Raw genomic sequence first — 20639 nt, forward strand, 5'->3', positions numbered from 1 at the left:
TCAGAAAGGAGAGTGAACTCCAGGGCTTTCTCACATTAAATACCATTAGAATATTCTTTAAATGTCATCCAGCATTGCCTGTATCTTATTTGTTCCCTCTTTAACTACTCCTTGAAATGAGGGAGAATGGTGGGGGCAGGTACACAGAAATGCCAAAGCAAGATGCTAATGACCTGATCTCAGCATTATGAGCATCTTCTACCACCTACAGGCAACACTTTAAGACAAGCTTGTTTCCCCAGGTGATGTTCCCCTGCTATCTTCCAGATTTGCTCCCCCGCCCCAGGTACTCTGGCAGCCTCCTGGTATCCTAGAACCTGTACCTTGGACAGCAGCACAGAGGCCCTGGGAGCATGCCACACCTTTAGTTTGGAGCAGTGAGGGTTTAGCTGAGTTCTGCCCATTTCTGAGGACCCTGAGGCCCCAGCTGGCTAAAAGACAACTGTCTGCCTTGGCAACCTACCATGGCCAGTCAAGCAGGGCACCAGCAATCTGGAAGTCACTTATAGTCTGTTTGGAAGATGTTTCTAACTAGAATTTGAGTTCTCAAGGCAGCCTGAGATCCTGACTATACCAGAAACATGGACTCATTGGCCGTGGAGCTGTGAGGGCCCTGGGGTCCACCTAGTTAAGCATTTCCCAAAACACATACTTCAAGCACTTGTTTTTAGGATGGTTAACAGGTTTTACCTCAAAGTGTCTCACGATCAAGGAAATATGTAGAACATATTTAAATTAAAATTAAATTTAATTAAATCAAAAACAAATGAAGATTCTTTTCTACAAGCCTTCTCAATATCTAATTTCCAAGAAGGTAACATTTGCCCAATTTTCCTGTACAATATACCTGAGCCTGTCTCCTCAACTGCAATGTAAAAATGATAATGCCCTCCTAGGAGGATTGCTATGAAGGTGAATAAGATCATGAGCTGAGAAGCATTTAGCATAGTATCTCTCATATTGGGTGTCAGCAAATCCTACTTCCTTTCTCCTTTTCCTGTGCCTTTCATTTTTCTTTCAAATCTTCCCCTAGGCTCAGTAAATTACCCCTGTATACAGCCTTCTATGAAATTATGTGAAACTAATTTCCTGAGCTCTGGATGGCATCAGAGTAATTATGTATACCATGAAGTCTCCTACCCTGCTTACCTGGTAGGACAGGGGGTTCCCAGCCCCAGTGGGGCAGAAATCCTGGTCAACACAGGAATGTGGCACCCATTACACACTGTGAGTAGGAGAACCAATCCTGAGGCTCCAGTGGCAGCTTTGCCTCATTCCACATCACCAAAGACTCACGTGTGAAGTCTTGGGTCCTCAGCACAGATTCATAATCACAAGAGAAAGGACGTGGCAGCCAGCTCAGTGGAAGAAGCTCTAGACCAAGATCAGAGATTTCCAGCTGGCTATTTACCCTAGCCAGAGCATGTTTGCACTTCCTCAGTTGTAAAATGCAGGGGTGTAGGCAGATGATCTTCATGCTCTCTTTGTAATCCACATAGATCCCCATGTTAAAGGTTACTAACTGTGGTTTAATCAGAAGCCCAAGAAGCATAGTCCATGCACCCAAAATATATTTTATTGAGACTAGTGCATTTATAATGAAATACTCATTATGACACATTGGAAAGATTCAAGTTTTACAAATTTCACATTTACAAATACAAATCACATTTTGCTCTGAGGCACACAGGGACCAAGGTGAATGGGGAAGACAAGGTACTGACAGGAGACCCAGACCTAATGGGCCATCTGTAGGTCTTCTCCCTGGAGAAGAGCATTCTTCAACTTGGCAGTATTTCTAGAGGCCTTCAGCAAGGAGGAAAGTGAAGCTTTCCCCATGATTCCAAAGCAGGACAAACTATTTGTAGTCCTGCTGCCTGTTCTTTCTGGTTTGAAGAATTTCCATGGCAGCATTAAGATGAAACCATTAGCTACTTCTTGACACCACAGAGACAAGAGGTCCAGGCATGGAAGTTATTTGGCCATCTGGGCTTGGAAGGCTCTCTGTCCCATGAAAGTCAAACATTCCAAACATTCTCATAAGTGGAGAGAACAGTATAATGAACTCTCATGGTTCATTATAGGAGAGCAGATAATATGACCAAGTTCAATTTCAATGAAACATCAAGAGATCTAAGTGAACCCTGGATAATCCCCTTCTCCCCAAATGTCAGTTCCCCTCTCAGCTCCATATTCATGTTTGCTTTCAAGATCTATCTGGTGCTAGAAAGTAACCTAAACCCAGTGTGAGAGTGGCAACTATTTAGGGCGGGTGAATTAAGTTCTATTCTGCCTGTGTCTTCTGGGTGATGCAGTGAGTCACTCAAGACCAGATGGAAGGTGATGAAAACACTCAGTCTCTGGGCTGAGATTTCTCTGACATGTTGAGTCCTTAAGGACTATCACAATGTCATAGGTTTCTGTAAGTGACACATGAGCCGCCAGGGTGATGTTGACAAGTGAGTGGTCTTCGGGGAACTGGCATGAAGAAGCTTTATTATTCAGACAACACAGAGGAGTGGCCTGTCTAGACAGCTTGGGAGGATGTGAAGTGTCTAAGTGCAATTATTTCTGGCATGTTGGAGAGCCTGTTCCATCGTCTCCTGTAAAAGCAGGGCAATGTTTTACCACGTCTTGTTCCATGTGAATGCAGGAGAGAAGGAATTTTGCCTGTTAGATGAGTTTTATTTCCTGGCTCATCATGATGGCTGCTATCTGAGAAGAGGTGCTTCATCCAGGCCTTTCCTACCACTGACTATAAATGAAGGCAGCCTGTTGGCTCCATGACAGCCTTCTCCTTGAGTTCCTCTCCCACCTCTTCTTCCAACTCTTCTCATGGACACTACTCCTGGGAGAGGGGCTCAGAAATTCTCTGCTATGCCTTGTTCTTGATTCTCTCTACATGAGAAAGTATAATTCAGAATGGAAGGAAGAGTGTGTGCACACAGGCACGCATGTGTGCATGTATACAAGCAAAGGGAAAAGTTGCAAATAAATCCACAGCATACTAACAAAACTCATCACAGTTGATGGCAGAAGGGGGTGATTTTTGTTTTCTTCTTTGTGCTTTTCTAAATTTTCCAAAGTTTCAATTTTTCTTTAAGACAACTCAGTGATTCCTCTTTGTTTTAAGGGACCGAACTGGTCCTTTCTTGTCATCTATCCAGCCAGCCACCACACTATCGTGATTCATTCTGGCCCAGGACTTCAGAAAGCAAGGCTAAAAAAGCTCTGTGTTAGCTCTGGCTCACTTACCTTTCGCTGGCCAATGAACCTTGTTCAAGTAGAGTTCTGTGTATCTGGGTCAGCCACACCTGACTGAGTATGACTCAGGTGTCCTTTACGAATGGTTGGTGGCAGGAAGGGTTGTTAGGCAGCTGGCTGACTCAGCCCTCATGTGGGCTGAAGCTGTCCTGGGTTCTCGGGCTCAGGGAGCCAGGGTGATATGCCTCATAGCATTTCTTAGACAGGAATTCATAAACACGTGTCTAATTGGTAGCTGTCTTGTAGTTTTCACATCAAATGGGGTAGAAAGCTAGATAGCGTTTCCTAGGAAATCAAGGGTCCTGTGGCTTCTGCAGGACCTTGTTTTCAGCACTGTAAAGGTCATGTGTCAGAGAACAGGCTTTCTTGCAGGCTCTGTCCTCAGGTCCTGGAGACAGAGCTCTCCTTCTGCCTCTTCCCACCCCCACTCCCACCTAACTCATGGCTACAACGGTCTCCACAGAAGACAGGTCTGTCTTCCCAGACTGGAGATGGGAGGAAAGCAGGAGGTTGTTGGCTGGGGGAACCCTCCGCCCATTGTTCTTCTCTGTCCAAGCCACCCTGAAGGAAGGCACTGGAGAGGGGGGCCTTTCTTCCTGGGGCTTTGGCAGTCTTTGGCACATGCTCAGTAATGCCTTCAGCTCAATCCTGAAATTCTCATTGAGCCAGCAGTAGATGAAAGGGTTGTAGCAAGTGCTGCTCATGGCAAACCAGTGGAAGGCAAAGTAGAGGGCATTGTTGGTGTGGATGACCTTGCTGGATAGGAGGAGGACATAACAGTTGAGGGGAAACCAGCAGAGGGCAAAGAGGACCACTACCAGCATCAGCATCTTGATGGTCTTCTTCTTCTTACGTCGTAGAGCCAGGTACTGCTCAGTGGTCACGTCGCCAATCGTGTTGCACAACCACAGCTTCTTGGCCACTCGGGCATAGGCCACAGAGATGATGAGGAGGGGTAAGATGTAAAGCAGGATAAAGGTAGCCAAGTCCAGGTACTTCCAGAAGAGGTCAGCTGGCTCAGGGAAGTCTGGCAGGCACAGTGAGCGGACAATGTCCTCACTGGTGGCAAGGGGAGAGGGAGAGAGACAAAGAGAGAGAAAGAGAGAGAAAGAAAGAGGAAAGTGTGCCATTAGTGTGGAAAGGTCTTATCCTAAGAAGCCCTGGCCTTTCTCCACACTGGGCTCCTGGTAAATCCCTTATAGCACTTTTGTTGTAGTGTAATTATGTGATACATCCCTGGCTCTACCACTAGGCTGGGAGTTCTATAAAGATAAGGAAAATCCCTGATTTCTCTGTGTCCTCTTAACCTTATATTATTCCTGGCCTATAACAGAAACCTAGTAAATACTTACTCAATGAATGAATGGAACACTGGTATTCCTCATCTTAGAACTAACTCATCCTGAGAGTACAATGTACTCAGAAAACCCTGGAATTCCTCATTTTCCTACCTATTCTCATTCCAGAGAGGAACTAATAAATGATGGGCCTTGAGAACGTGAGTGGCAAAGCCTGGACTAACCTACCTTCAGACATTCATATAACAAGTGTTTATTTTCTATGGAATGCACTTAGGGCTCTTTGAGGACCTAGTCCTCTTTGAGGAACCCCCAGGGCTAGTGTGTTAAGACTACACAGATTATGACCACACAGGATTGGCAAGTACCTCCTTTGGTATCCAAGCTCCCACTTTGGGGAAGTGAAAACCCTAGGGCCATTTTGATGGAAGGCACAGTTTCATTACACTCCCACAAAGAGGTCAAGTCATGAGACTTATTACTTACAAATCCCAGAATGGAGACACAAGGATCTGGGGGAAGGGCAGTCCTCTGTCCCAGGCCCCAAGGAAGCAGGAAATAGAGCACAGGGCTGCAAGCACCAACTATGGAGAAGTGGTTGCGGCGGTGGTCACTCACTTTTCACAGCCTCAACTCTGAGGGGTCATTTTAAAAGGTGACCCAGGAAAAGCAAGGCTAGAACTTATGGTGGGAATCCTAACCTCATGTCCAGACTGTGGGTGTGAACAAGGTAGTCAAACCCTAAAATGTCTAAGCCACAACTCAAAATGGCTGGTTTCTCCCCACGCCACGTGGCTTGTTGCTCTGGCTATATGTGCTGGTTGTCATTGCTACTGAAAGGGAGAGAATTCTCCTTGCTCTCGTTAGCAGGGAAAAAAAAAAAAAAGTTCCCCATGAGTGAAGGCAGATGGAAGTCTGATTGCTAGCGGATTTGGGCATGTGATTCATTTCAATATCATAGAACTTGGGGAGGGAGCCTTTATAAATTACAGTTGACCCTTGAGCAACATAGAGGTTAGGGGTACCCACCCCCACACAGTTGAAAACCCCTGTATGACTTTGACTCTCCTACAATTTAACTACTAATTGCTTACTAGGGACGGGAAGCTATCTCGAGAATGTAAACAGTTGATTGACATATATTTTGTGTATTACATATTGTATTCCCACAATAAAGTAAACTAAGGAAAAGAAAATGTTATTAAAATCAACAGAGAAAATACATTAACAGTACAGGACTATACTAATTGAAAAAAAAAATCCACATAGAAGTGGATCCACACAGCTTAAACTAGTGTTGGCCAAGGGTCAACTGTAGTTGCAATCAGCCTTCCAAGCTTATTCTCTTGATCTTGTGTATGTCACAGACATGTATGTTTTCAAGTATACGTTTCAGGAGGAGCAGCAGAGAAGCTAGCATAGCACACACCAGCACTGTACCTCCTAGGTCCCCTCAAATCCCCTTCACTGGTCTGGAGTGCCAGGCCACCAGATCCTGGAAGTGGCTCCTGTGATCTTGTAGATGCTAAGCACTCCTCGAGGGGCCACTGAAATCATCTCTTCCAGATCCACAAGAGCCAGAATAAGAGCCAGAAGGTGGCTGCGAGTCTCTGTTTTCCCCAGGGGAAGCCTGGAATATGAAAACCCACCTCCCTTGCCTCAAGGCTGAACTAATCTGTGTTCTCCTTGCTCTAGAGTCCTCTGTGCAGCTGGCTGTAGCTACTCCTGACATCCCTCCAACCCGAGAATTGCACCTTCCCCTGTTCTCCCTCCATTTACTACCCTGTGTCCCCACTCCCTTTCCCATTACTCCTGGGAGCACTTCCTTAAAATCACTAGCATGGGGACACCTGGGTGGCTGAGTGGTTGAAAATCTGCATTCAGCTCAAGAGGTGATCCCAGGGTCCCAGGATTGAGTCCCCACACAGAGCCTGCTTCTCCTTCTGCCTATGTCTCTGCCTCTCTGTCTCTCATGAATAAATAAAATCTTCAAAAAAAAAAAAAAATCACAAGCATGATCTGTGTCTCAGGGTCCATTTCTAAAGAACCTCATCTAAAACAACTATGAACTAATGAAAATCACTCTAAGCTCATTCATTCATCCGTCCAGTCATTTACTCAGTAAGGAAGTAATTACACTTCGAGGGCTTGTTATGTGGAGACTGTAGGTTAGGTGCTAGGAATAGCAGGGTAGCCAAATCAGACACGGTCTCAGCTTCCCCCAACCTTACCAGTCCAGCTGGGGAGATCGCCTTCAGTGAACAAGTAGCACACACAAGTGTTTAAATTAAAACAAACAAACAAACAAACAACTAAGTCCTTTGAAAGAAATTCTCATTCTGCGAGAGCACACAACAAAGAAGCCTGAATAGGAGCTAGGGGGAAGTGGAGCATCCCGCCTCAAACACACTGACTCAGGCATGGTCTGTTTGTAAGCCGGGAGAGAGAATGCAAATGTCCCAGGGGATTCTGAATCTCACATCTGTGTGACTGTGTGAGTACCTGTCCCCAGTGAAGGAAGTTGTTCACTACTGCCTTGACCTTGCAGACAAACTGGGTGGACAACAAGGAGGGAGCTAAAGTTGTTGAGCAATAAAGGGAAGAAAAAGCAGAAGGAATGCCGCCCATAGAGACAGAAGAGTTGGGTGTAGCAGGGACTTGTAAGTCATTTGCAGAGAGGACTCAGATTTCCCTCAGGCAAGGACCTCTGAGTCCCCAGGCTGCGCCATATGAGTTCACTCACCTGTACTTGAAGGTAAACAATTTCTGGCAGATGGCGTGGGGAAGTGAAAAGAACGTAGCCATGGTCCAGATGACCGTGATGTAGATGACACCTTTTGTGATCGAGATCCGGGGTTTTAATGGGTGCATGATGACCTGGATAATAAACTGTACATCACTGGCTGAAGAAGTTCTGAAGCCTCCAGAATCCCAACAACACAGTTCACATGTCACAATAAGGCAGGTAGGTCCTATTTATAAAGAGGCACCCCTTAATTCAGTATGAAGCCCTTGGGCTGCGCCACCCCCAAAGCCCACCTGCAGAGGTAAAAAGAGGCTATCTAATGGACTCCGAGACTCTGGGAAGCTCAGACGCCTGTTGCACACCATGTGGCAGAACCAGGGTGCAGTGGGGGGATGGGGAAGGGGCGAAGCGGGAGGTCTGCTTGCATGGCACACAGGAGGCCAGCAGAGGAACAAGCCATGGTACCCCCATGATTCTGGACCCCTTGGGTTATGGAGGGCTCTGAGAGGGTCTGACATGACAAACGTGAAGAGAAGACTCTCCCCATCTATCTTAGGACATTGTACCGACATTTATTTGGGTAAATGTTATTTAGATATTTATATTTATTTATTTAAGTTATTGTATTTATTTTTAAAATTGCAGCAGGGTCCGGTTTTCCCAGGCCTATAGCAAAGCCTGTGTTGTAGGCTTTGGGCTGCAAAGCATCCTGCGATTGCTACACTATGACAATCCGTTCTCCCAAAAGGTTTAAATAAAGGCGTGGGAATTTCATGGCATCTTTAAGATGAGAAGGACTATTTCTTGAAAAAGGCATCCCGAGACAGGTGAAGCCAGGGTCAGGGGGAGAGGTCATAAAGAGCTGCCACCCCCACCTAAAGATGTCACCCCAGGACACAGTGGACACCCTGGCTGTGTCCCCCACCCCAATTTTTTTCCAGTTTTTTTTCAAGGTTTTATGGAAGGAAGTGACTAGGCTTTATAAGCTGCTCAATACATTCCCTTTCTGGATTTTGCCATCTCTGTCCCTCACGCCCCCTCGGTATTTGGGTTGCTGAAGGAAGTGAAAGCCTGGGTCAGGGGCCCTGGACATCACTCAAATATTTCATTGGCTTTGGGACAGAGCCCCGTTTTTCGGGTTTGTCACAGCAACATGATCAGTGTGGGCAAGACTAGCCCCTCGTGCCTCAGGCCAACCACCTTTGGCCCAAGGGTCAACTGCCCCTTAGCTATGTTAAATAGGGGTAACCAGAGGCCAGGTAACGGGCGGCCCAGAGTCCCTCTCATTGGATTAGGGAGGAAGGCTAAGAAAAGGCAGAAAATATTTGTATGCAGCCTTTTCAGACTTTGCCCAAAGCATCAGTAATATAAATGTCAAAATGATGGAATTTCAGGGCTAAAGGAATCTCACAATTTGCCAAGTCCAATTCCCTACCAGATGATGAATGTCCTCTAAAACATTCCTATCAAGTGTCATCCAGCCCTTGCTTAAAAACGGCCAGTGAAATGAAACTCATTACCTTCCCAGGCAGTGTTGTTCTGTTAGAAAATTCTTTCTCATACTGAGCTGTGTCTTTGAAGCCTCTTCTCCCTTGGTCTTTGTTTGCACCTTTGGGAGCTACTCTGAATAAATTCTACCTTCCCTTTGTCCTGGTAGCCCTTATGACAGTGGCCTCGTGGCTGGCGCCTTTGAACCTTCTCAGAGCAGGGCGAGCGGCCTTAGTGATCTGAGTAGAGGCCTAAAGCCAGACAGATTTCAGTACTAATCCAGTTTAGCAGACGGTTTAGCTTCATCTTTCACCAGGCATGTGATCTTGGGAAAGCTACCCATGCATTTTTCTGAGCTTTGATGCCTTGATTCAGCACAGATATAAGGATACAACATGGATTTACTGAGTCAGCATGTGAGAGGTGCTTGCCATGCAGCCATCCACCTCTAAGACAAGCACCCCCAGGTCGTCTCGGGTTTTCTTTACCATATCCACCCGTGTACATCTGATGGGGCAAGACAGTGAGAAGGGCCTTCCTGCCCTACCCTGAGGCCTGCTCCTGCCACCTGGACACCCTAGTTTGTTTTCCTCCTCAACAACTTGGGTCAGGCGATATCCATCCCCCTCGTCTCTGACCTGCCATGATTTGCCAATCTCTTTCCATCTGTGATTTTCAGGTTCGCTTTTCTACCCCCAAAACAAGCTCATTAACTTCTGAGACACCAAATGTTATCAATGAGCCTTTGTTGGAAAAACAAACTGGGCATGACTTTTTGTAGCACTTAGCATGCATGTTTTAAAATGTCTCATCTAAGTGCTCGTACCTGTCAATAAGACAAATAAATACACTTATTATTACAAAATGTGCTAAACACTGTCTTGAGGGACCCTGCAGTTCCGTGGGAAGCAAAGCCCGAGGGGGAAGGACAGGGTGCTATGGGTCGGTTCCCTCACCTGGTGGCGGTCAACAGCAATGGCCGTCAACGTCAGTGCTGAGACGTGCAGGGAGCAGTACTGGGCAAAGCGGCTGACGTGGCACATGCCTTTCCCAAATACCCACGTGCTGTTCACAAAGCGGACCTGGAAACCAGCTCACAGAGGTCAGAAGACAAACAGGCCTTGACCTTGGCCCCCAGCCCCTGTGGCCTCTGAGGACCATCCCTCAGGAGGCTTCTTCTGGCTCCTCCCTTCTTCCATTCTACACTACTAAACTGTGGGTCACACATGATTTTCTCCAGCATGCCTCATTTTCAATCATGTGATTTGACAGAGCCTGGTCGCCTTGCTGGAGCCACACCCGGTTAGGTGCCAGGAGAGCGTGGGAATACATGGGCTTTGGACTTGGACTTGCCTCCTCTGATAGTCTCTAGCTGTGTGACCTTTAGGCAAGGTATATAATCTCTCAGAACCTCAGTTTCCTTATTTGCAAAACAAGGCTTAAAGATCTCTACCTTGTAGGCTTATTGTCAGGATTAAGGTTCCAAAAAGTCTATAAAGGGTAGAATACCATGTCTGGTAGATTGGTAGAAAGATATTATTAGGTATTTTTATGGTGATAATAACATCCATTCTTAGCCGACAGGTGTTCCAGCTAATGGGGGAGACGCATCTGAAAAATCACAACACAGCGTGTGGGCTGTGCTCTCTAACGTTGAGTAAGTGATGCCCCGTGCCCAAGAAGGATCTAGCACTGATTCTGAACGAGTCTGGGGAGACGACTCGGGTATCTTAGGATGTGAGAGGGAAAGATTCAGTGCCGTACAGAGAGCCCGGATGGAGGGTGTCAGGGCTCCAAGGAGGGTGGGAGGGGGCTGGGGTAGAAAGGAAAAACCGATAGAGAAAAACAGAGTCAGCCGGATGGAAACAACACCATGTGGTGGTTCACAGCGGAGTATGTGCCTCTTCCGGTTGTCACCAGGGCAGGGCTCTTGGCTCCATCTCTGTGGGGTTGGCAGGGAGCAGCCATAGGAGGCTTCTGAGCAGTCCAGTGATATTACTGAGCTAGAACTCTTCAGCTACTCCTACTTCTCACCTCCCACATTCAATACATGACAAAGCCAACCAGCGCTGCCTTGAGATGGCTTTCAGATCCACTTCCTCTTCTCCGGTCCCAAGGCCATGGCCCTCACCGAGTGCCCCGTTGTTTCTCACCCGGATGGTTTACAGCCTCTCAGCAGCTTTCCCTGTCCTCCGATCTGGTCCACTTGTAATTCAGCCTTCACACTGCTGATGGGATTTTTCTTAACTAAAAATCAGATTACTGTCACCTTCCCCCACTTAGCATCATCATGGCCCTCAGGACAGAGCCAGATGCCTTCCCAATATCCAGGTCCATTCATAGGCTGGCCCCAGCCTCCCTTTCTGACCCACCTCCGCTTGCCTCCGGCCCCCCACAGACCCCGCACTGTGCCTCCTGCCACTGCTTCAGCTGCATCAAGTTACTCAACATTCCAACATACCATGAGCTTTGGTCCCTTTGCCTTTGCTCTACCACAGTCCCTCTGTCTGCACCGAGCGTTCACCTCCGCCTGGGAGACCCTTCAGGTCCCTTTGAAGTGCCCCGTTTTTTTGTTTTTTTGGTTTTTTTTAGTCTCCTTTGACCCTCTCATGGGACTCTGGGCAGGACAGAATACTTGAGTGTCTCCTCCAGGCTCCACCAAATCCTGTGCATGTCACTGCTGTGGGGGTTGGAAGTAACTGTTTGCTCTTCTCTCAATGACCAGAGCTGAACTTCTGCTCACTGTCGTGTGCAAAGTGGACAGGAAAGGAGACAAGGGAGGAAGAATATCGTCACCGGCCAGCTGGATGCCTTACCTAGTCTGAAAGGTTGGCTAAGAGCTTAGAAGATCCTCCCTCACCCCCAACACTTCCATCCTCTCACCAACTCTTTCATCCTCCCTGCTTTCCAGCACCTTGTAAGTTTAGATTGGGGCAATTACATGGGTCAGGTTCAAGATCAAGCTGCTCTGGACCATCTCGGAGGAGTTCTGGGTTCTCAGGACGCTGCCACTTCCTCTCCTGCAGGAGATCATGCAAGGCAGGACCTGCCAGGTCTCAGGTACAGCCTAGCCTGGGGTGGCTTCTCTCCCTCAACCCTTACATCTGCGTCTGTGGAAGATTTAATTTTGCATCCTGCTCTGGGCGGCAGGACAAGGGCCATACACTCGGGCCAGTTCTTATCCTGGGTGGCCCAACCCCAGCACTGCAGATTGTCAGGATAGAAACCCAGATCAGAGCTGGGAGCCAAGCGGAGCCAGAGATACACTGAGATACACTGTCTCGTGCTTCAAGGTAACCCTGGCTAGTGAGTAGAGGTTTCTGGGTAGCCAGGAATCAGTTAGATATAAGCTGGCAGGAGAGCAGGACAAGTTCATGGTTTGGAGTAGTAGAAGCATTAACATGGGCCAAGAAGCCCTCCTCACCTGCCACCTCCGGATCAGGTGGCTTAGTGGGCAGACCCCCAGACTTGAGTCAGGAAAGTAAGTCTTATCCTGGCTCTGCCAGTTACAGGCTAAGTGACCTTGGACAAGGGATAACAATAAGGTTATTACATAAAGTGAAAAGATATCACTCAGGCTACAGAAACATAAGGGATGACTATCATTAGACTGCTCCGTCCTAGCCCTCACGGTCCCCACCCACCCAGGAGCACCACACTCCCAAGTCACAGAGGGACGGAAATGACTCCACTGATGCTGAGCAGCCAGGGCTTGGGGGAGGCTCATGTGCCACCCCTGTGCAAGGGCCGCCAGCCTGGTCTGGGGACCGAAGCGTACCTCATCCTCATCTTTTCCCCAGCACACACATCCTACACAGGCTCATTCTCAAACCACAAAAGAGAAACGTAGTTTAAATAAGTGGCCTAAGAGAATGCACTTAAGTTTCCATGCACAATTAGCAATTGTTTGATACAGCAGCTGTGGCCCAGAGCCACATCCCAGGGTGGAGGTGGAGGAGGGGGTGTGCGTTTAGGGAGCTGGACTTCAGGGCCATCTCTGCCAACATTTCCAGGAGCTTCGATTTACTGTTTGATCATCAGAGAGGCCGGTGCCCAGTGATAGGAAGTGGTCATTGGCCCTGGGTGGCTCCGGGCATTGACCGCATTGCTCTCCAGCTGCAGAAGCTCAGGCTCGGAAGGTGACGAGGCAGAGACAGAGAAAGAGGAGAAAGAGAGGAGAGAACCGCCAAACCACGGAGGAGGGCGGAAGAGAGGGGCGGGGGAGGATCGGGAAGGAGACAGAAGCACAGACGTTAGGGCAGTCACAGAGAGGCCAGATGGTGAAGGCACAGGGAGGGACTCGGGCAGACAGACGCGTCCAGGCGGCGGGACGGACGGGAGAGGAGAGCGGGAGCGCGGGGCCGCGGGGGCGGGCGGGGGCGAGCCGGGGGCGGGCGGGGCGGGCGGGGCGGGCGGGGCGGGCCGGGCCTCACCAAGGTGAAGGGCGTGTTGAGCAGCGTGATGAGGATGTCGGCCACCGCCAGGTTGACGATGAAGAGGCTGGTGGCCGAGCGCATCCGCTGGTTCTTGAAGATGACATGACAGACCAGGACGTTGCCGAAGAGCGAGAAGACGATGATGAAGGAGTAAGCCACGACGAGCAGGGCTTTCACCGTGGGGTCCTGGGACTCGGCGCCGTAGCGCCTCCGGCCCACGAAGTTCTGCCAGTCGGAGAAGCTGTAGTTGCTCCAGAAGAAGTGCGAGGCGTTGGGCCCCGCCAGGGCCGCCTCCAGGCCCGGCTCGTCCGCCCGGCCCTCGGGGCGCTCGGCGGCGCGCAGCAGCGGGAGGAGGCAGAGCAGCGCCCCGCGCCGGCCCATCCCGCCGGGAGGGGACGGGGATGGAGGAGGGAGAGGGGACGGGGATGGAGGAGGGAGAGGGGACGGGGGTGGAGGAGGGAGAGGGGACGGGGATGGAGGAGGGAGAGGGGACGGGGATGGAAGAGGGAGAGGGGACGGGGGTGGAGGAGGGAGAGGGGACGGGGATGGAGGAGGGAGAGGGGACGGGGATGGAAGAGGGAGAGGGGACGGGGATGGAAGAGGGAGAGGGGACGGGGGTGGAGGAGGGAGAGGGGACGGGGATGGAAGAGGGAGAGGGGACGGGGATGGAAGAGGGAGAGGGGACGGGGGTGGAGGAGGGAGAGGGGACGGGGATGGAGGAGGGAGAGGGGACGGGGATGGAAGAGGGAGAGGGGACGGGGGTGGAGGAGGGAGAGGGGACGGGGATGGAGGAGGGAGAGGGGACGGGGATGGAAGAGGGAGAGGGGACGGGGATGGAAGAGGGAGAGGGGACGGGGGCGCGCCGCACTTCCCGCCTCTGCGCCGCCGGCCGCCGGGGAGCGCGCGCCTCCACCCGCGGGGCAGCGCCGAGACTCGGGCTCCCGCTCCCCGCTGCGCTCCCGCCCCGCTCCCGCCCCGCTCCCGCCCCGCTCCCCGCTCTCTCCCCGCTCTCTCCCCGCTCCCGCCCCGCTCCCGCCCCGCTCCCGCTCCCGCCCCGCTCCCGCCCCGCTCCCGCTCTCTCCCCGCTCTCTCCCCGCTCTCTCCCCGCTCCCGCCCCGCTCCCGCTCCCGCCCCGCTCCCGCTCCCGCTCCCCGCTCCCGCTCCCGCTCTCTTCCCCGCTCCCGCTGCGCTCCCTCCCCGCTCCCTCTCCCGCTCCCGCCGGGCTCCGGCTCGGGCTCCCGCTCCCGCTCCCGCTCCCCGCTCCCGCTCGCTCCCCGCCCCGCCCCGGCCCGGCCCGGCCCCGTGCGGGAGGCGACCCCGCGGGCTGGCGAGGCTCCTTCCCGGCGCGCCGCCCCCCGCCCGCTCCACGCCGCGAGCGAGACTCCGCCCGGCTCCGAGGCTCTTCCCCCGAGTCAGCCCCGCGCGCCCGCCCCGCCGCGGCCCCGCACAGTCGAGGAGCGGGCGGGGGTGGGGGGCACGGGGTGCCCGGCCAAGCTCGGCGCGCGGGGTCGGCGGCTCCCGGGGCGGGCCGGGGCGGCTCCCCCTGTCTCGGCCTCGGCTCCTGCCCGCGCGGGAGGAGGCGCCCAGCGGCGCAGCCCGGGCCCGCGGCTTTGGGAACCAGGCGAGCCACCCAACCCGGTAGACGTCAGGGCTTCCCCGAGCCCCCCACTGACCAGACCTCAGACTTGCTGGACGACTTGCCGGGTCTCGTCCCCTTACCGGGTTAAACCGACGTGGGGGCTTGGTTTTCCAAGGAAACCCTTCAGCAGGACGCGCCGCTGACCCGGTCAAAGAACCAAAGGACTAGGCGCTCGGTGCCGCTCCTTGCCAGAGAAGCTTTGAAGCTGTAGTAAGGGGTGTGACCCGTGGTTTTTGCTCTCTGCCTACTTTACAGATCTTGATATCTTGCTCACCCGTTTTCATTCCCACTGTGAAGTCTCTCCCAGTCACCCCAGCCCAGCCACCCACTGCACTGTCCGTGGATCTGTGCCATCAGGCTCAAATCACAGCTTTGTCACTAGCTGGCTCTGAAAGCCTGGGCAAGTTATTTAACTTTTCTGGCCTTAGTGGCAAGCTTTCCTTTTCCCGCAGGCAGAGTTTTCAGAGACCCCTCTGTCGATGTCCTCACCACCTTCTCCCTGGTTCTAGACATGCAGTCATGGGTTGACTATTTCTAACGCAGGCCTCACCCTCGTTCAAATGCTAAAGGTCAGGTATACCGTCTATTGTGTCATCTCATCCTGCTGGGACTCCATCGAATGATTCAAGCCCAGGTAGGGAGGGGAGTGGAAAAGTGAGAGACTGGCCCTGGCTCGGGCTCCTGCTCCCACCTGGGCTCCGCTCCAGGTAGGGGAGTGGAAAAGTGAGACAAGGATGAGAAGGTGGCCAATAAAGAGTATATTGTCAGGCCAGCTACCACTGTGAGTGACTGCAGCTTAAACCTGTTGGAAAAGCCATTGTGAAGCATACACCTCAGCTATCCAAACCAGTGGACAAGAGAGGGATTTACTCACCACTCCTGCCAATCAGTGGTTGAGGTCTGTCTGCTCCCTGGGGTGTAGTTAATTCTCCTGCACTTCCCGCTGGCAAGTAGGTAAGTAAATATTGGTGCTGGTGCTGGTAGTTGGAAGTCGGACTAGTGTGCTCTGGAGCAATGGAGACTACACACAATATCCAAGGTTAGAAACAGAGTCTAGAATCACTTCTTCCTCAGGTATTTGGCTCTCTGCTCAGCCTCCCGAGTTCCCAGCTCAGCTCTTCTGGCCTCAATTTACCGCCAAATTTACCACCAACTGTAACAATAGCCCAGTGCTTAATGTAACAAAAAATCCCCCCCCCCCCACATCAAGACTAAGCTTTAACCAACTGAGCCACCCAGGTGCCCCAAGACTAGATCTTAAAAAGAGGTTCCTTCCTGAGAGACTTTAACGGTTCTATAACATTATAGCTTCTATTATGAAGATTTGGGAAGACACAAAGCTGCTCTTACAGAATGAAGCAGCTCCTTCCTTTGTGCGTTCTAATAAAACCAAGGACACTGTGAATAGTCAGGATCCGCCAAATAGTAATTATATTTCTGTCTCTAATAATAGTCACATGTATTAAACATACCAAAGAGCAGAGCGTTTAACTTTTTTTAAAAAAAGATTTTATTTATTTATTCATGAGAGACACAGAGAGAGAGAGAGGCAGAGACACAAGCAGAGGGAGAAGCAAGCTCCATGCAGGAGCCCTATGGGGGACTCGATCCCAGGACTCTGGGATCATGCCCTGAGCCAAAGGCAGCACAACAGCTGAGCCACCCAGGCATCCCAGTTTAACTCTTTCAAATGGACTTGAGGTAGAAGAAAAATAGTAAATCACCTCAAAGGCATTCACAAGACAAAGAATTACAGAATAATAATATCACACGGAGGCCTCAGAAAGAAGTTTGGGAGCCTCACCACATCAGTAGTCCTGGCACGGCAAGCAGTAGGTCCTTTAACACCAATATTATTTCCTGAAAAGGTCCTACTTTAGTTAAAAACTCACCACACCCACAATTCTCTGGTGCCAATCATAGTGGCAGAGGGGAAGAAAGAACAATTAGCATCATGCAGACATGACAGTCACTCAACGTTGATCTGTTTTAATGGCAAAAGTGGGATGTCATCATACTTTAGTTACAAATGAATCAAGTAGACTTGAAGTATAAAGTATGGCTTAAGATATTCTCAACGAGTAAAAACACAGTGTGCAGGCATGTTACTTTTGGAATCCATTTCCAAGTTCCAGGACACTGGAGCCAGAGGCTAAAATGATATAAATTATATATTTAGGATAAGTAAAAAGAAATACACCCCAATTCCAATGTACACTTTGTGGCTCCAAGTACTTTGTGAGTTATTTGAACTCCCTCTGCACATTTACATAGTTTTATAAATGGTGGAGTGTATATTGGGCCAACTGGTAATAGCCCATTTAATCCATAAAGTAGACAAATGGTAGCATTAGTTGTACCACCACAGAACTCCTAGCTACTGTTGGTGCTCCAGAGTGCCATCCTCCATTATCTAGTCCTCTTGAATTAAATCTCAACCATCTCCACTGGTTGGACCATCACTCACAAGTGACTCCAAGATCTGCATCTCTACTTACCAATCCTCTTGAAAGCTCTGGATTGATATTACACATTCAACTGTTGCCTGGAAATTCCCACTCAATACCCACATACACTTAAAACCCAACAAGCTCCAAACTAAACTCACTATATCCTTACTTTCGTAGCACTTGCTCCTTTTCTTGTTCATTTGTTCACCATGATTAGAATCTTGGGGTCATCTCACAGCCCATCCCAGTTCATGATGCTATTGCATTCAAGATACTATTTCTGTCTAGAATCATCCTCTCTCTGATCCCAGACCCAGAAAAACTCTTCATTCTTGAAGACCTAGCTAAGGTGTTCTATCTCTTGTGAAGACTCACTGATCCCTTGACTGCCACAACCCTAGAATAGGGGGGTAGAGAAATGAGACAAGGATGGGAAGGTAGCCAAGAAAGAGTTGCCATATCTACTTTAAAAATCCTGGGGCAGGGCAGCCCAGATGGCTCAGCGGTTTAGTGCCACCTTTGGCCCAGTGTGTGATCCTGGAGTCCAGTCCCATGTCGGCCCCCCTGCATGGAGCCTGCTTCTCCCTCTGCCTGTGTCTCTGCCTCTCTCTCTCTCTCTCTCTCTGTCTTTCATGAATAAATGAATAAAATCTTAAAAAAGAATCCTGGGACATATTTAAGTTTTAATCATATGAAATTATATAAACTCCCATCTTCTAAATTCAATGTAAAATCTACCTTCTGTGGAAATATATCCTGGTTCTCTTGCTAGTTAACAACTGAAAATGAGGATTTCTTCATTACATCTCTGAGAGGGCAAAGGGAAGATAGGATTCCTCTAACAGGTGAAGCCATGGAGCTTATGTTTCAAGGAGATTTTCTGCAATCCTACAGGTTGAGTCATATTTCCTAGCACCAGTTCTAATTCTATACTCTTAATTACCATTGAACTATTTTTTCTCTCTTTTATTTCTGCTATGTGCTTTGTTTCAAATCAGATCCTCAGAAAGTAAAAGAAGATAACTGAGCATGGTGTTTAAACCATTTGGTTAACACTGCATCCTATAGAGGGAGGAATGATGTCTCCTAGGTTTTGTTTTTTTAAATAATACCAAGTAAAAATTATATTTCTAGAAGGCATCACTGGATCTGCCACTCATTTTCATAGGATGTAAACCACAGCTATCATTGATCTTACACTCTTGAAAAGTGCTTTAATAGGTTTTTTTTTTAATTGCCACTTGAGGTCATTAGTTTTGAGCACCAGAAAAAGTAGTCTTTTTTCATATTAATTTGTGATTTCTATTTTAGTACAACAATAAAGACAATTTCTAGCAATTACAGTTGAAAATTCACCTTGCAGGCAGTGGAATTAAGGAAATCTGTGGTGTATGAAATATGATATTTCTCTGAGGAAGAGTTATATACAGTGAAGTAAACAAGGTGGATTTAAATGTAGAGGTCAGATCTCAACCATACCTCTACCACAGCCTTTTTTATATGATGGAACAACTATGTTGGCTTCTCCCATTAAACTGAGTTTCCTTACGTGTAGGCACTCTGGTCTTTTCACCTTTTAAACTAAGCCTCGTATGTACCTCCACAGAGCAGGTCTTACTAAATACTTAGTGCATGCCCGTGTAAAAACAAAAATAGACTGTTTTTACAGACAAAAAATTCCAAAGCCCTCCAAGAATTAAAGCAGAGCTGTTAATCTCACCATCACCCCTTGACAATGGAGGTATCGCTTACAGACACACTGGCTATGCTCTGCAGAAGGAGAGGGTATAAATCACAAAGCCCACACTGTGATTTCCTCCCTGCCAACCATCCCCTAACATGTGACTCCAAATTGTCACGGTCTCATGGTGGCTTAGCTGGCTGATCAGGCCAGTGAGTCCCCTCAGTGACAATGATAAAGGACCAGTTATAGGTACACGGACTCTTATTCTCTGTAAATTAACTTTTTTTCCAAGTATAAATGGTATCTGCAAAAAAAGTTACAAAGAACATGAGAAAATAAAACCCACCACAATTCTATTAACATTTTGGCGTGTCCCCTTTAAATCTCTGTACATAACTGAAGTTTTATCAGTTTTGTGTACTGCTGCATTATTCTGAGAGCAGTTTCCATGTTCTAAATTTTTCTCAAAAACATCCTTTTAATGGCTGCATACTTTATCTCATAGAATACAATATTTTTCACTATAACAAATCACACTTGATGGAATCATCTTTTTATATACATATTTTTTACTTTTTACATGGAAATATAGTAATAAACTTAAACATGTACCCATCATCAAGCTTCAAACCATTTTTCCTCCCCTAGTTGTTTATTTTGAAGCAAATTCCAGAGATGGCATGATTTTATCATTTTATCTACAATACACACACTTTTTTTTTTTTTAAATCAAATACTCTATCAGTTGCACATGAATCTTTAAACCCACATTTCTGATTCTCTCCTTAGGGTAGGGTTCAAAATATAGATTTTTAGGTAAAGGAGATGAAAATATTTTAAGGCTTCTAATAATTTTGCCAGATTGCTTTGCAGAAAGGATACATATATTTATACTCACAATAGCAACAGGAGAGCCCCTCTTTTACTACCCAACCAATACCTAATCATTTAACTTCTTGAAATCCACTGAAAAGAATTTCCTCCATTGATTTTAGGCTTTACAATTTCCCTTCACCCAGAAGCTAGCAGTGAGATCTTTGAGGTTAGTAAAGAGTTGGACACAGCCTATATACAGCCATGTGACTCATACAAGTCAGTCTCTGAACACCTGCTTCCTCATAGTACATAAAAATACCCACCTCATAGAGTTTTGTGGTTGAGATGCAATAGTGTTTACATGTGCTTAGTGTAGTCCTGGCACATAAAAAGGGTTCAGTAAATGGTATTTCTTCCAGACTAAAAATTCCATGAGGTCGTATCTGTTACTTTTTTTTTTTTTTTTTTGGAGGAGGTGGGTATTTGCTTAGTGTCTGAAACAGCTGGCACTCAATGTTGAATGAATGAAAAAAATTCTATTTTGAGAGTTAAAAATGACATACCATTCAAAGTTTAATTACTAATAAAGTCCTAAGTTTATTACCTATTTGCAATTCCAGTTTCTCATTTTTTAATTCATGTTCTTTGGCCATTCAAAGATGTGATTTGTCAGTTTTTACCAAATCTTTAAATATGACCATACTTTATGTCCAAAAAGTTAACATCTAAGAATTTAAAGAAACAGCTATATGCACAAATACATACATATGTTTTTTCTTTATGCTATTTAATACTTTTTGGGTTTCCTCGAATATTTT

General features: G+C 48.3%; 1 protein-coding gene across 1 annotated transcript; it reads right to left on the reverse strand.

Annotated features, from left to right (window-relative positions):
- Positions 1-1554: 1554 nt before the first annotated feature.
- GPR83 (G protein-coupled receptor 83) lies at positions 1555-13748 on the reverse strand. The gene is made up of 4 exons (XM_025993239.2): positions 13230-13748; positions 9753-9878; positions 7306-7439; positions 1555-4323 (listed from the first exon to the last, which is right to left on the reverse strand). The coding sequence occupies exons 1-4, from the start codon at positions 13611-13613 to the stop codon at positions 3699-3701; spliced, it is 1269 nt and encodes a 422-aa protein (XP_025849024.1). The 5' UTR covers positions 13614-13748; the 3' UTR covers positions 1555-3698.
- Positions 13749-20639: the final 6891 nt, after the last annotated feature.

Source organism: Vulpes vulpes, chromosome 11 (assembly GCF_048418805.1).
Source record: "Vulpes vulpes isolate BD-2025 chromosome 11, VulVul3, whole genome shotgun sequence".
Taxonomy (NCBI): Eukaryota; Metazoa; Chordata; class Mammalia; order Carnivora; family Canidae; genus Vulpes; species Vulpes vulpes.